General features: G+C 40.3%; 1 protein-coding gene across 4 annotated transcripts in view; it reads right to left on the reverse strand.

Annotated features, from left to right (window-relative positions):
- Positions 1-16702, reverse strand: part of GLI3 (GLI family zinc finger 3) — a 257696-nt gene that overhangs the window by 162107 nt on the left and 78887 nt on the right. For 3 of the 4 annotated variants that reach the window (XM_088476046.1, XM_088476045.1, XM_088476047.1), the window contains one exon: positions 1232-1465. In XM_088476046.1, coding sequence (XP_088332172.1) covers positions 1232-1465 — 234 coding nt within the window. Of the gene's footprint in view, positions 1-1231; positions 1466-14210; positions 14226-16702 lie in introns of those variants that run through there. The other variant, XM_088476048.1, reaches the window with a different exon arrangement.

Genomic DNA, 16702 nt, shown 5'->3' on the forward strand with positions numbered 1-16702 from the left:
GTGTCCGCATACATCTAGCCTCCTTGCACGTTAAGCAGCCCTTCTAGTCGCGCCATGCCGTGGCGTGACTAGTTAGCACTGAGAGTTTTTTGTGCATCATTTTACCTTCCAGTACATCTTATTCGCCCAGCGATGTGAATAGGATGCACAAGCTTAACAAGCTTCTGCTGATTAAAATGACATGTGACATACCTATATTCTGTACATTGCAGTGTCACCTGCTTTGACACTGCAATGTAGCGTTTCGTATGCAGATACACCCGCAGTTGCACACAGGGGATGTAGTTATGTGACAATCCCAACAGCAGAATGCCGGCTAGGGATTTATGATAGGCGTTAAAATACAGACGCCTATCATAATTCCGACGCTGTAATCCAGGACGACACGTGCCCGAAGGAGGTAAGTGCGGGGCGCCCGTCATGTTAACTGCGGGGGGGATTAGGTTTAGGGCAGTTAGCAGGGTTTTCGTTAGGTATTGGGGGGGTGGTTAGGGTTAGGCACCCCTGGGGGGGAGGGTTAGGGTTAGGCACCCCCAGGGAGAGGTTAGGGTTAGGCACCCCCCTATGGAGGGTAAGGTTTAGGGAGCGGTAAGGGGGGGTTAGGGTTAGGCACCCCCGGGGGGTAGGTTAGGGTTAGGCACTAGGGGAGGAGGTTAGGGTTAGAAACCACTAAGGGAGGGTTAAGGGGGGACAGGGGAGGTTAGCATACTTACCTGCCTCTGTCGGGATTTTCATCCTATCGGGCAGCCGTTGTCAGGATTTGAATCGGCAGCTAAACAGCCGCCGACATTTCAATTCCATTCCGCACACATAATACAGGCATGTCACATATCATTTTATTCAGCAGAAGCTGCTTGTGCATGCTATTCACACCGCTGTGTGAATAAGACACATTGGAAGGTAAAAAGTTGTACGAAAAGAAGCTCGGAGCTATAGAGTCACAAAGCACTCACGCGTTATGTGTAACGCATCCTGTAGCACACGAAGGATAGATGTATGTGAACACATCTGTAATTGGTTATAAAGTGATGTCAAATATTCTGACTGGTAGATTGGATTGTCTGTCTGCTCTTTATTTCAACACAAAAATAAATTACTGATTTCTTTCCACAAAAAAAAGACAAATGGGCTCATTATAATAATACTATGCTTTGTAAAAGAGAATTTAAAGTACAGCTAAACACATGAAACTAGGAATCAGGAGCAAGTAGTGTGACATCTTTGAACTTACGATAGTGTGGATCAATGTATCCATTCCGGGGATCCATTGCGAATACTGTGCCCCTGTATGGAATAGACGGTTCATGCAGGTGTGTTATAGATCCATGAATCTCTTTCTTTATTAGTGAGGCCCTTTCCTCGCTAGATGTAGAAGGTTCCTCGCTGATTTTACTAAGGCCTTGGCCTTGCATGGTAATTGCGTTCCTTCTTTCTCTGTGATAGATCTGTCCAGGGCTTTCATCCTCTAGAAAAAAAAAAGAGAAAAATAAATAAAAAAATATTATTAATCAAGTATAGTGTATGGAAATATGATATTTATCTTAATTTATCTGGGGTGATATCTTCACATGATATACTTTCTTAGTATTATTAAAAAATTAGCTTAATTGTAAAATACCAACAAATTTATTGGTGCTGCAAAAAACAATAAACACAATGATGAAAACATTGGTTGAATCGGTATGCAAGTCCACTGAGACATTTACCACAAATTCCATAAGCTGGTACTGTTGCTATTAGTTGCTAGTATTTCAGGTTCTACCATTACATGTACACTTCTAATTCTATATTGTTTAGAAGTTATTTAGAACCATGGTGGCAGAGGTCTATTTACTAAGCCTTGGATGGCGATAAATGAACAGAGATAAAGTACCACCTAATCAGCTTCTAACTGCCATGTCACAGGCTGTGTTTGAAAAATGACAGTTTGGAGCAGGTTGGCTTGTACTTTATCTCCATCCACTTTATCTCCATCCAAGGCTTAGTAAACAGACCAATTAGATTATAAGCTCCAATGAGACAGGGACTGATGTTAATGATTACTCATATTGAGATAAAGGTGTTATATAAATAAAAATTATTATATATGTATTTGAACCAATAGATTTTAATATTTTTTGTGGTTTCTCAAGAGGAATGGCAAGCACAATTCAACCATGACCATATCTTACCATACTGTTAAGCATAGTCTGTCTACGCCACTGTTTCTCAAACTCGGTCTTCAGAGAACCCTAACCCTGCATATTTTCAAGGTATCCTCAGGAATAGTACTACATGTAGATCTATTGTGTTAATCAATTAACATAATTGTGTTCCAGCTAGATGTTCTAGAAAACATGCACTATTAGGGTTCCATGGGTGTGAGAAACACTGGTCTACGCTAAAGGAACCCCATTTGATTGGTCATTTTACCAAAGCACTGAAAGGCTGAATCATTCTAGTTTGGCACCAGTATTACACAACAGTATTATAAATCTGGAACTGATATATGTTTTTTTTTGTGGGAAGCAAAGTTTGCAAAATAAGTTATAGATCACAGTGGAATCACAATAAAAAGCATGTGTGAACGGGATGAAGTTATGAGACCAGTGGCCGCGATGCTGCCGGTCTCAATCCCGACGCTAAAAGTCCAACACGGGACTTAAAATAGGCGTCGAAATACCGACGCTTATCTTAATCCCGACACCAGAACACAGAAGGATGCCAGCCCCAACAAGGTAAGTCCGGGGCACCCTTAGTGTTAGCGGAGGGGGTGTGGGTTAGGTTTAGATAGCATAGCGGGGTTAGAGTTAGGATTTTATTGGTTAGGGTTAGGCATCCCTAGGGGGAGGGTTATGGTTAGGCACCAATGGGGGTGGGGTTAGGCACTAAGGGGGGGTTAGGTTTAGGCACAAAGGGGGAAGACATAAGTTTAGGCACTAACAGGGAGGGTTAGGGTGCGGGGTGGGGAAGGTAAGGGTTAGGCTACAAGAAGGGTGGGTTAGGGGGAGAAGGGGGAAGGGTAAGTATACTTACCCGACCCCTGTCAGGACACCAAACCATCAGGATGCCGCGGTTGGTATTTTGACAAGAGGCATCCAGACAGCCGGCTTTACATACCGATTCCGTGTGAACTATTTGACCCATTAAGTGAAAATAAAGCCTGAATGGTGCTGCCATTGTGGATCATGAATTTTATATACTGACCTTCTTTAAAACTACAGGCAAAAAGTGGAACATGGACCAGCATTCATTCCATAAAAGTTGTGGAGTGCATATATAAGCTGCCCAGTGTTTCTACATGAAAATGTTTCTCCATTTAACTATGGGGTATAATAATCAATGTTATATCCTTCCATGGTCCATTTAATTTAATACAGGGCAAACATAGCATAGAGCAGGTGTTGGGGTACTCTGTGTACACACCCGAAAATTTGCCTGAATGTTGGGCAACACAAAATGATGTCACATACAGGGGCCAATGCAAGAAAGTAAATTGGACGTACATTCCTTAAAAGAAACATTTAGAGGAAAATAGGGTATTTTCGCACATAAGTGGAGCTGTGCGCACATCCAGATACCTACGGCTCTGCAATGCCAGCATACAGTATGTACCTGTTTACTAGTACTCATCATCATCTTTGTATCTGCCCTATACGGGTTCAGTATAAATATTTTGTTGATACTCGTCATGCCGTCATACAAATGTCAACATACTTAACATGTTGACATTCACCATGTCGATACTGGTGAAATGTCAACATGGTTAGAATGTCGACAAAACATAGAAACATAAACATAGAATTTGACGGCAGATAAGAACCACTTAGCCCATCTAATCTGTCCTTTTAAAACGTTCCTGGAGTTCTAGTGGTGACTTAGCGGGTTCAGCAGCTCCAGCAGTGTCTTCCAGCTGTTCCTGAGATGAGTGACCCTCCCCCTAGTGCCTAACCCGAACCTCACCTCCCACAGCATAACCCTAACCCGCCCCTCTCCATTGCCTAACCTTAACCCTCCACTGCCGCAGTCAAACCCTAACCCACTGGTCCATGCAGAACGTAGACATTTCACATGTCAACATTCTGCAGATATATCATAACTGTCAACATTGTGCTGTCGACATTATTGCAGAGTTTGCAAATGTTGACATAATGACTGCATTAACCCTATGCTAGGTGCAAAATATATACCTCCTAACAGGCACATGTGCGCTTACATGCTGGTATTCATGGGCCACATTTGCGTGAACACACTTTTACTGAAATTTGCCTATTCACAATCCCATTCCACCCTCTCCATAACATGTGCAGTGCTAATACAGGCAAGTTATGCTATGAAAATAGGCTCATGTTCAACACAGTGGGCCTGATTCAGAGCCAGACTCTATTTGCGCTCGCTCGTTCAGAAAAAGGGTCCGGATATTTAAATAGAGCGCTCGCTCTTTGCGGTCTGTTGACGCCTCTATGTCTGAGCGAGCGAACGAAATATGCTCTCGCTATTTTGTAAACACGCCCCCTGGCCGTTCGCATCATACGTCATCTCCGCTATTTATTAGATTAATTGAGTACATCGAAAGGTGTCTGAACTGCTCACAGTGCTTGTGTTAGGATTTTCCTACCGCAATCATGCGAACAGTTCAGGCTAAGAGACAACCAAGTGACGTGGCCGATGACGCTGCTTTGTTAATTATGCACACCCTTAAAACGCCCGTTTTGACCGTTTGGCACACCTGCTTTCGGATCTCCACTCCCCATTTTCAAGCACCTTCCCCTGTTACCACCCACAAACGCCTCATCCTGTCACTCAAATTAGCAGGCACTCGCTATTTTGCGAACACACGATTTCCGACCGCAATGACTGTTTGGTGCATGCGCATTACGACCCATACGCATGCGCAGATGTGCGAACAGCGCTCAGAGCGAACGAGCGGCCGCTTACGAGGGGTTCTGAATCAGGCCCAGTGTTCCTTATTTCCTTTTAAGACGGGGGTGGGGTGGGGCATTTTTTGTCATATGTAGGTGGAAGTTGTATTTATTATTATAGCACTTATCAAAATTTACTGATTTGAAGAAGAAAGAAGAACAGTAAGATGGGATGAAAATAATTGCAGACTCTGAAATGTTTAAAGAAGAAGATGTAGCAAGAGCTGGCACTGTCATAATGTAATACGCCTGCTCCTCGCCTACTGCTAATTGCTAAAATCACCAGCTTGCTCTGTAAAAATTCACACTTGTGTCTCTACAAAAGCTGACAATTGCACATATGTGACCTGGCATTTTGTTAATTGCTGTAGTGTGATAAATGAAACCCCGTCATCTAATGCTAATAAATGGTTGGAATGAGCTGTACTTATTTGGATAAAAATTCATCTTTTAACTAAACAAGCAGATACAATTAGCGAGGTAATTTACCACCGAAGCTATAAAGATAGGTGGGAAATATTAATACCTTCTGCCTGGCACCTTTTTTGTCCCAACTAGGTAAGGAAAACAGTTATGGATGTATAACTTATACACTAAAAGACTTTCACAAGTGTGTATAAGTGCTTCACATGCAGCATCTCATTGTGTAAGTCTTCCAGGGACTAAACACAACTTATATTGCATGTTACATTATCAGTGGGTTGGGAATTTATCCACAAGGGAATGTTAATAGCCAGGAAGTAAAATATCTATTAATTATTGGTATGTAGTTAATACATAGTTTTAAAGTACATGCAGACTTTTTCAGAAGAGTAAAATAAATATTATACGATATCAAATAAGCAACATAAGATTCAACATAGAATAATGTGTTGAATATACAACAAAAAAAGAGAGGATATGAAAAACATTTTATACAGTATGTGTGTTTGTAAGCTCTCAAGGCCAGGGCCCTCTCTACCCACATGTCTCATGTCTGTCCCCTCTACATCTGCCCTGCCAAGTCTCATGCTGGCTTTTGTACTTGTATCTGTTTTAGTTGTAACTGTTCATGCTTGACTACTATTTATGTAGTCATGTATGTGTTCCATGTTTAACTGTATCCAGTGGCGGTTTTTACCTAAGGGATGCGGCCCACAAATTCTCTCCATCTTTCCCCAATAAAATTCACCACCAATACCTCCATTAAGCCCCCAGCCTGTGCACTGGTATTGCCTTCCCATTGGAAGTGCTTTTTACTAGTCACACACCAGACTGGCAGTTTTCCTTCCCCTGGGACTGCCAGTCTCAACTGCGATTAGCAGAAAATGCTACTAATGGAGGGCCACTTCTGCTTCTATTACACCAGAGTTACCTGACTTCTAGAGGCTGCAGCTGATGCAGTCCCTAGAAGCCGTTTTTCTGAGTGCATGCAAATTTTTTTGTCATTCATTTTCCCCAGTGAAGATTTTTTCAGGCATGCACAATGAAAACAGCCCAGACCCGACAGCGCTGACCTGGACTGAATGCCCCTCTCACCTAATTTATATAGATAGGAGCTGCTAATGCTTGTGCAATTTCTTTTTGTAACACATATCTGTATGGTGAGTGTCTGGCATATGCAGGACCATTGAAACATTGGGCTGCCCCAGAACGACTACAAGAGGGGGGCTTAACCATGGCCCACTGTGGCCTGTGGGTCTGATTCAGCAAGGATCGCAACTGCGATTACGCACGCAATCGGCTGATTGTTGCGTTCTGCACAGGCGTATGCATCGCATTGCGTGAACACTCCACTGCGATCGGGATTGCGATCAAAGTGACTACGCAGACCCATCACAGAGTGATTGACAGGAAGTGCCGTTTGTGGGAGGTGACGGAGGGGTGGTCGGCAAAATGTAGGCGTGCCAATGCGTTTGCACGCCGTTGCAGGAGCGTGCATAAATTATCCACTGCGATGCCATATGCAGCGTGGCCTTTCACTGCGTGCCATGATGTCATTTCTATCAGTTTTACTTCTATTATGAGTGGATAAAGTTGCAGTTTTGACACATACATCTTGATATTTTTTATCCTTGTTTGACGACTGAAACTATTGTGAATGCACCCTGATACACTGGCCACTCTCAAATGGATCTGGTCTTTCCCACTCCATCTAGATAGCCATAAGCAAGTAGCTTATCTTGGTTTACCTGCCTGAATGTATAGATGGATCATACAGTGTTTTATGAATTTGAGCTGATCTAGACTGACTGAAATTTTTCCCTGTAAATGAGGCAACAAACAACCAAGCAACAACTAAGGACTGGATTGGATGAGATTAGGCTGTTCTGCCCTCAATATATTTGTTTTCAGTTTTGTATTTGTTTGAACCTTTACAATATGTATAAGGATTTATAACAGGAAACACTAGGTCTTTCTTCAGGCTGTTCAATAAAGCCTACCATTGTTATTAGTCATAATGTACTTTTCATATAAACAAATTACATTATTGGTGACAAGAAGAAAAGCACATTGTCTATCATAAATAAAATAAGAATATTAATAACAGAAACAAATATTAATTACAAATATTAAACATCTGTTTAATATACAACTGTTTTTCCCTAATTTTAAAAGCAACATTTTAAGCTGCACTAACACCTACAAATATGTACTTTATTAAAGAGGTGATTACGCTAGGGTGGGGGGGTGGATGTACTACTAGTTTTGTAATACAAAGCTTCAATTCAATTTAATTCACAATTTTAAATTAGTGGCTGAGAAGGGCTGTGAGCAGAAGACCCAATCAGAAGCCACAAATTCTTAATTGCAACTACTGACTGGTCTTCCCGATCACATCCCCTCCCCCATTATCCTCAGTTTTGCACATATCCAGTTATCAGCCAGGGATGTGAAAATAAATACAGAAACCTAAGGAAAATGGCTGCTTGGAGAAGCACCTGGGGCTTCTGCTAGGGGAATCTCCAAGTTAGTAAAAAGTATATATTATGTGATAGTGCAACTTTAAATGAAAATTAAAGTTTAGGTATAAGCTATGAATGTAAAATACATTGGTCATTGTTAAGATGACACTTCTCTACAAACACATGAAGCTCCCTAATATTAAGGACAGTAAGCCTGATTCAGAGCTATACGTTCATCCGGTGATGAAAGTACATCTACAATGGTTAGGGGTTTTGTGCCTGTGCAGGATCAGTTCTGCGCATGTGCAAAACAGGTCCTGTGATTACACCTGCAGATGCACCCAAACCACAGCATCATTGAGTGGGCGCGTGGCTGGTCACCGTTACCGGAAATGGGGGTGTATCGTCTGCGTCTTCCGGGAGAGATGAGGCCATGCCTACATTGGCGGACGCAGATTCCTGGCCTCTGAAATTACCAGCACCCGGTCAGGCTGCGGGAAGCTTCAGCTCCCACAGCCTGACCTAAGGAGCAACCATTGCGACCGGTTTCGATGGTGCTTACAAATGCAGCAAGGAGGTGTCTGACACCTTGTGTGTGGCTGTGCAACTCCGTCCATCTCTGAATCAGTGCCAGAAAGCTGAGAGTAGAGACATTTGAGTAACTTTTACCTCACTGGCCCTGCCCATGTGTATATATCCACCAATCCACGCAGTGCATTCATGGACAGCAATTCTGCAAAGCTGTCACTCAAAATTGAGAAGCACATCTCTCCTAATACAACAAGCTTCTGCAGAGAAGTGAAGGATACCATTATGGGCAAACTTACTTTACGATATACACCCCACTCAGAAATAGACATCTTTTGATACATACTAATGTTAATGGCAGCTTTACTAGTTGTTTAAGACCTGTGATATATGGCACATATGGGAGTAACACATGAGTTGCATCATGAGAATATGTAACATATATGAACTGTAAGGATAAATCTGTACTTTGGTGCTCAGCGTTATGTAAATAGTTTATACCTCTGGTAGAAAAAGACTAGAGAATTCCCAGGAGTTGTCACTGGGACCAAGTAAGTAAGTATTAACAGCTGTGACATCAGAATGTAAGGGAAAGAATAAATCACCACAAACTTTTACACGTAGGTACTGACTTATGTCTTGTTCCAATACTATAAAAGAGACTAGATGTATAAATAAATACCAGATACAAGAGATGTGAGTAAGAACAGACATTCCTCTTCAAATCTTGGTCTCATCATATTTGTGTGCCTATTTATTAGACTTTACAAGTAAAGTTCTTCAAGCAACACATTTTGGCAATTTTACATGGACTAAACTTTGCAAAAATCCAAAAGTGACCAGTGGTATAATGAACTATAACTGTAATAGTAAAGGGTTAAACAAGTAGAATCCTTCACCCCTTACTACAGGGGCATATCTATAATGGGTGCAGGGTGTGAGGGGTACACGGGTCTCTGGGTCCAGGGGGCCCACATCACACACCCTGCACCCATACTTCCTAATACCTACCTCTCTGAAGTTCCACGTTGGTTGGAGAGGCGCTATACAGGATGCCTGGAAAATGGCCGCAGTGGACACTTACCTGGCATTCTGCGCATGCGCAGTAGGGAAATGCCGGGAAAACGTCTGCCGCAACATTTTTCCAATGTCCTGGGCATGCGCAGTAGACTCCGGGCACAGACTAGTATGCCGCGGCTGCCGGAAAGAGAGGAGGGGGCCACGGATGGTGAGTGTACACGGGCACCCTCCTCTGTAAATACGCCCCTGCCTTACTAGCTAGAGTTAAGTCATAAAGTAGCTTGTCATTGCTATCTAAGGAAGCATAAAATATAATTTTCGACTATTCAAAGCTGTTTTTGTTATAACTATGACTCCATAAACTGTGATTTATTTCCAAAAGTGTTGATTGAAAGTCGTAATTGTCCTATACTGTATTATTGTAACATCACAATTAACATTCCTTAATTAGAAATGAAATCATGGAAATTAATTCCAGTTTTTTTTTTTCAGAAATGAATGTATCTATTTAGGCTGATTTTACCAATAATTTTGATGTTTTAGGCTCAGTAAGCTTTTATAATCTTCTCCAACCTAATGCATCTTAAATTAAATGTGCAATGCTTGCATATTATCCAAAATTGTGGAACATTCTCTAAAACAAAAATCGCAAACAAACAATTCCTGATAATATTTATACTGCATACAGGTCATGCAATTTTCAAAGAGATTGTTATTCAAATGGAGATGTGTAGCAAAGACTTTCCAACAATATGAATAATATGTTCCATTAATTATTCATTTGACTATTGGGTTTCTATGATAAATACTACTGTCGCACATGAGAAAACCATATACACCAGCCATAATATCCAATTAAATTTTGAACTTGTTTGGGGCCTTTGGCTAGACTCCCCAAATAATGACATTGTGCCTGGGGAACTGCACATACGAACCATGTCCACCACCGGTCCCCTACTAAGGCCCACTAGAGGATATTGATCTTTATTATACTCTTTCTATACTCAAATTTATCTACTCCTTTAGCTGGTTATGCTTTTGCCTACTGATTTAGAGCCTTGGAGAGAGATAAAGTGGATGGAGATAAAGTACCAACCAATCAGCTCCTAACTGTCACTTTACAGGATGTGTTTGAAAAATGAGTTAGGAGCTAATCGGTTGGTACTTTATCTCCATCTACTTCATCTCTCTCCAAGGCTTAGAACATAGAACCCATAATCCCTAACTGTGACCCTCAGATTACAGTTGTTCTTTCTTGCTATGTCATTGATATTTTCTCAGTTATCATGCATTTTTTACTGTTAATCAATCTCTTCTGTAACTGCTCATTTTTTTGTTTTCTGTATATTAAGTTTTGTAATTTATCTTATTGTTATAAAATGTCAATAAAAAAATAAAAAATATATAATAATATTCACTATGGTGGTCAGTGTGGTAGTGTCTAAAACCAATGTAATGCAAAAGAAAGTAACTAAGAACCACTTTGCAATTGCCCTACACACAACCTTATCATCCAGTCTCCAAGGATTTAGGCTACTTGTATGGGCTTCTAAAGTTTTTAAAAAGTCTATCAAACTTTTACCAGATGTGACAGCAATAACTAATCCTCACCACTATTTTCATCAGCAACACTCTAATTTGCTTAACTCCACTTCTGGCCTAAATTCATGTCATTAAACACAATAGGGTCCTTACCAACTAGTGTCATGTCAACCACCAGTGGCCGCACTACTTTTGACGAGGGGGGGTTAACAAGCTATTGCACATTTGCGTTTTTGTGGAGTCCAGGAAGGTAGCTTCGGAAAAAGCATGCCACAAAGAAAACACTCCAGACGGCAAGAGAAAATACTACTGGGTACAGGGCCAATAGATTAATTTTCCACACACATTCACCTGTTTTAATTGGCAGATATTTTTACATTAGTGGATAAAAGATCCTATGTGTTATGACATCAACACAAGGATGGTTTATAACCAGATGGAAAAATAATTCCCACTATGAGGCATATTTAATTATATGTGTATTTAGTAGAACTTTCCTTCAACCCATAGCTAAAGTTAATTTGCTTTGATCAATATAGTACAATTAGATAATGAAATCAAATCTCTGACTTGCTGCTAAAGTATGTTATCAAATAAGTACTTTTTGTTTTGTTTTCTGATAAAGATATTTTCCGTTTTATATATGTATATATAATATAGCTAATTAACTTGCAGTGTCGAATATATTACATTTGAGAGCAGGATTGTGGGCTCTGATATGATCGTTTATAATCATGAAGATCTGATGTCAACCCTAAACTTGTTACTATGAGGAATATCCTTGGTGACTTATACAACCCATATAAATTACAGCAGAGAGTGAAATATACCTAAAGTAAACATTTATAGTACAAATATAGAATATATATGCATCATGTTATACCCATCTAGCAAATATGTGTTATACCAATCTAGCAAACATGTGTCTGAACAAGAAGTAACCAATACCCTGTAAATATTAAAAATACGTCAACATACACCATCAATAGCTTAGGATTGCCATTAATAGGATACACTTCAACAAGTCATATTTTAACAAAACAAATTATAAAGGAAAAAATAGAGAAAATTGTCTGTCTGTAAAATTATATAACTAAAATAAATTTACTTCTAAACATAGGTCTTTCATCGGAATCTATGAGTTCAATTCAGTTAGCCACAAAATAGTTGCAGCTATGAGTAATAAAAGCTCATACACGCTAGACGATGCGCTGTATGAACAATATTGGTGAAAGATTTCCCTTGAACTTTCTGTAGTGCAGGACAAACGATATTAGGTGTACACACTGAAAGATATCTTTGAAGTCATCCTGCCACATCTCTGAACAGGCAACTCTTGACGATATCATCCAAATTGGCCTGCAGGTACGGGTGACCAAATATATCGTTATCGTCCAGCGGGAGGGTGCATAACTGGTCGTTCATTGCATACACACGGAACGATATATATCAATGAACGATAACGTTATCGTTCAAAGATATCGTCTCGTGTGTACTCCCCTTAAGTGCGGCTAAATGCTGCATTAATGGTAACACCAGTGTACAAAAATCCACGAGTCTGGGTCGAGATTTGGTCACGAGTTGCAGTGCCATTGGCAGCATCTCCGCACCATTACAGCGGCAACTAACCTTCCTCGCTCCTAGTTGAATTGACCCCTATTAATAAATATAATTGGGGAGGTATAACATTGCTCAAATAGTTTAACAAAGGTCATGGGCTATATTTTATACAGATTTGTCTATAAATGAAAAAAAATACACATTTTATTACAAACTAAAACATGAGAAGTTCAACAGACAAAAAAATACTTTATTTCTAGCCATGAAATATAAAGTTGATGCCATACTGATAGCTGCACAGTGGCGATGAAGAGCATTTGCTTAGCTTCCCTGTACTGCAGATTTACATTTCCTCATACTGACAAGGAATTCCATCAGGCAAACATTATGTTAAGAGTTTACCTTCTGCCCCACATCACAGAGATGCCTTTGAAAGAGGCAGATATAAACTTGACAGTGCACGCACTCCAGAATACAAATAGCTAAGGGATTTGCAAGACTTTTTTTCCCTCTGTGCTATCAGTGAGAAGAAACTTGCCTAGCAATAATTCTGCCTGCAGTAAGTGCAGCAACCACTTCAGCTGGCCAAAGACGAAAGCTGCCTAATCTTGTTCAGTTGAACTGAATTGTTCAATAAGGTTTTTAAGAGGATGTGTAGACAGGCTGCGCCAAGCCAAATTATTGACAGAAACATACTGCCCGCCATGGCAACAAGTGGGAGTCTATTGCAAAAATGTAAGCAAACAGCCCACTTCTCCGGCAGTATGTGCCAAAGGATTTCGACAGCCAAACACAAGACAACTGTTACTGCTTGTCCAGGTTTTTCAGCAGACAGCTTCAGAAGCAAAAAGCAACATCCGATCTGCTAAAATGTCCTTCCCAGATGAATGCCTTACAGTTTAGGAAAGATATTCCCTATAGGATGTTTTTTAGTTTTTTTATTTAGTCCCAGTTCTCCAACACACATATGCAGACACACATCCCCCTAAAAATTAATATATTCTCAGAAGTTCACACACTCAAAGCAGAAACAAACACAGAATACAGTATAGTATACACCTCTGAATCTGTTCCCACAAGTGTTGAGTGGTGTTTAACAATGATTAAATAGAGTCCACTGGTGTCTTCTAAAATATTAATTTACATTTTACAAAACAATAATAAAGAATAGCGGAAAGAAAAATGAAATAAAAAGTTTCAAATGGTTTACAACGATAAATAAATGGTAATAAAAAATTTACATGAATTCCAAGGACTTACAACCTATTCCACTAGTTCTATGTATTAACACATGAGAAACAGGTCCTGTTGTAAAAATTTTAAATGTTGCATTCAAACTAACATAAAACTGGTACGAGCCCATAAGAAAACAATTACGGTAATGCTATTTTTAATGCCGTTTCCAGGTGTTAGCAGCTTGAAAGTGAATTATTGGTGTCCTTAAGAAAAATCATAGAATGTATAAAAGAGGAAGTAGAAATCAAGCACATAAAGTTATTGAGCGCTCCTTATTGTTAAATTACAAATGGATGCTGGTATATACTCTCCCAGTGTCCTATACTGTGAACTGCAGTGAATGGGGTATATATATGGCAAAGACTGTTCCCAATGAAGATTTGGGAAAGATTTGAGGATTAGTTACATGCAGTATCACCCAGGAAGCAATAATAATCATGCATGCAGCAGGTATGCATGTATACACTGAGTTACCATTCTCATTTTGCAACAGTTAGGAACCGCTAATGTCTAGACCACAATAACACAGAATACTCACAACAGCATGGAAAACCAGCGTGGCTCAATGTACGAGTTAATTCTTTGAATGACATGTCCTACTTCTGCAGATATTCAGAACTTTCCCAGACTCTACCTCTCCTTGGCTTTCGTAAAAACAGAGCTTCCCCCATTGGAAGTATTGAGTGCTTGGTACCATGCTAAATTTAACAAGCTCATTAGTATTCCTGTGGAGTTCCCGCTAGTGAACTCTCCCCATTCAACAATCCTTCCCTGTTTTAGGGGTCAGCCGGCTACAATTAAATCAAACTAGTGTCACATTGTCACAACTAGCTGGTGCGACGGAGAGGTTTATTATTTTGGCATATGCTATATAAATAATTGCTTTGTATTTATTGTATTTTTTTTCTGAGAAAGGTTAACGCCAACATTTTTGAGAGAGGTCAACAGGAGCTTCAACAACAAGGCAAACTTGACAAGGAGTTCTGGCAAGCACGGAGCAGCCATTAACTTTAGCTCAAGTTGTACGCGCAGATTGCCAGTAGAGGGGCTGTACAGGAATGCATATTATCATACAGAGGAAGGGGAATCTATTCTTTGCCAAATTTGCGACTGCACAGAGACTGCTCATTCACCTCTCCCCAGCCAGAGAGCTGCTCAGCTCAATTCACCCCACACAAAGGCTGAAGACCAGACCTCAATGGACCGAGTGAAACATGTTCAAAACTAGGCTCTCTATTGTGACTGAATTTCTTAACATCTTTTCAAAAAGCGGAGAATGCCTTGAGGCTAAAGGAAGAAACAGGCTAATGGTGAATTGGGAATACTGAGCAAATTTCAGAGCCCTTTCCTCCTAGCTTTTGAGGTTGAAAGCAAGCTCTTTCCTTTCAAGTTTCAAAGTCCTTTTTCCTCCCGCAGTGTCACAGAAGGATTTGAAAAGAAGGTAATTGTGCTCACACTCTCCCTGATCAGAGCTTACGTCCTATTTCTGGTATTTCGAAATACTTCTTGCAATAATGGTGCGTGTAGCTCAATCCCTTAGCCGTCCTGTACTCTGCAATTGCTCATTAAATGAACAATTGCTGGTATAAAATGCCTTTTATGTTCAAGGTCTGGATATAAGATAAGCATTCCAGTACTCTAAATTTGGTTTACTAAGGAAACTCGTCTCCATCATTAAATCACAGCTACTGAAGTCAGTGTGTGAGTCTATCCCAGAAAAGTCGCAGGCTTCCATCCATTCACTGCATTTGTGACAGTGTACTGACAGAAGAGGACACGTTTACCTCTGAGGAGCACTGTTCATATGTTCCAGAATCACTTTAGTGACAATGTTCCCTCTCACTTTTTCTTTACTTTTTGCCTTTTATTTTATTGTCTTAAAACCCTTTAAGACAACTTTAGTATTAACAAATAATTTGTCAATCAATGAATTATTTAGAGAAATCAATTCCACCATTCTGTTTTTCACAGACACGTTTACAATGGATAAGACCAGTGTGAGTTGTGACAGTTGTGTAGATTGGATTAAAAGACCTTCTGTGTTTATGGTGGACATACGTCAATTTCTTCTACATAAGATATGCATTTTCCTCATGCTTGGAGGAGTTGAACAGATATTGGCAGGCCAGACAACCGCAAAGCGGGAACATCAAGGGCATATTCACATAGTAGCGGCATATTTGGGGGTCTATTTACTAAGCAGGGTTAGAAGAAGTGAAAAGTGAAGAGTGAAAAGTGATAAGGTGCCAATCAGCTCCTAACTGCCATCTCACAGGTTGTGTTTGAAAAATGACAGTTGGGAGCTGATTGGCTGGCACCTTATCACGTTTCACTCTTCACTTTTCACTTCTCCTAACACTGCTTAGTAAATAGCCTCCTTAGTCATGAATGCACCCACATAAACTCAGAAGTTTTCAGAGGCACAATATCTTGCAGGTGCTGTTGAAATGATACAGAATTATGATGACTATTAACAGCACCATTCTGACTGAGGGGGAGATTTATCAAAGCTTGGAGAGTGATAAAGACAGATAAAGTACCAACCAATCAGTTCCTAACTGACAGTAGGGGAGATGGACAGATGTGTCCACATACATCTGACTGCCTTGTGCTATAAACAGCCCTTCTAGTCAGGCCATGCCGTCACTCAGTAGCGCAGAGCATCTTTTCGTGCAACTTTTTTAGAGTCAAATATGTCTTATTCGTAAAGTGCTGCAAATAGGACGTACAAGCAGCTTCTGCTGATTAAAATACTATGTGGCATGCCTATATTCTGTGTGTGACCTATTCGCATCACTTTGCGAATTAGATGCATTTTAAGGGTAAAAGTTGCATAGAAAGACGCTTGACACTATCGAATCGCACCATGGTATGGCATGACTAGAAGGGCTGTTTAACGCTCAAAAAGGCTAGATGTATATGGACACATCTGGAAGAGCTGATTCAATGGCACTTTATCTCTGTCCACTTTCTCTCTCACCAAACTTCGATAAATCTCCCAATATGTATTCTTTAGTTAACAGCACTTGA

The sequence above is a fragment of the Taudactylus pleione genome, unplaced genomic scaffold (genome assembly GCF_031769625.1).
Source record: "Taudactylus pleione unplaced genomic scaffold, aTauple2 ptg000181l, whole genome shotgun sequence".
Classification (NCBI taxonomy): domain Eukaryota; kingdom Metazoa; phylum Chordata; class Amphibia; order Anura; family Myobatrachidae; genus Taudactylus; species Taudactylus pleione.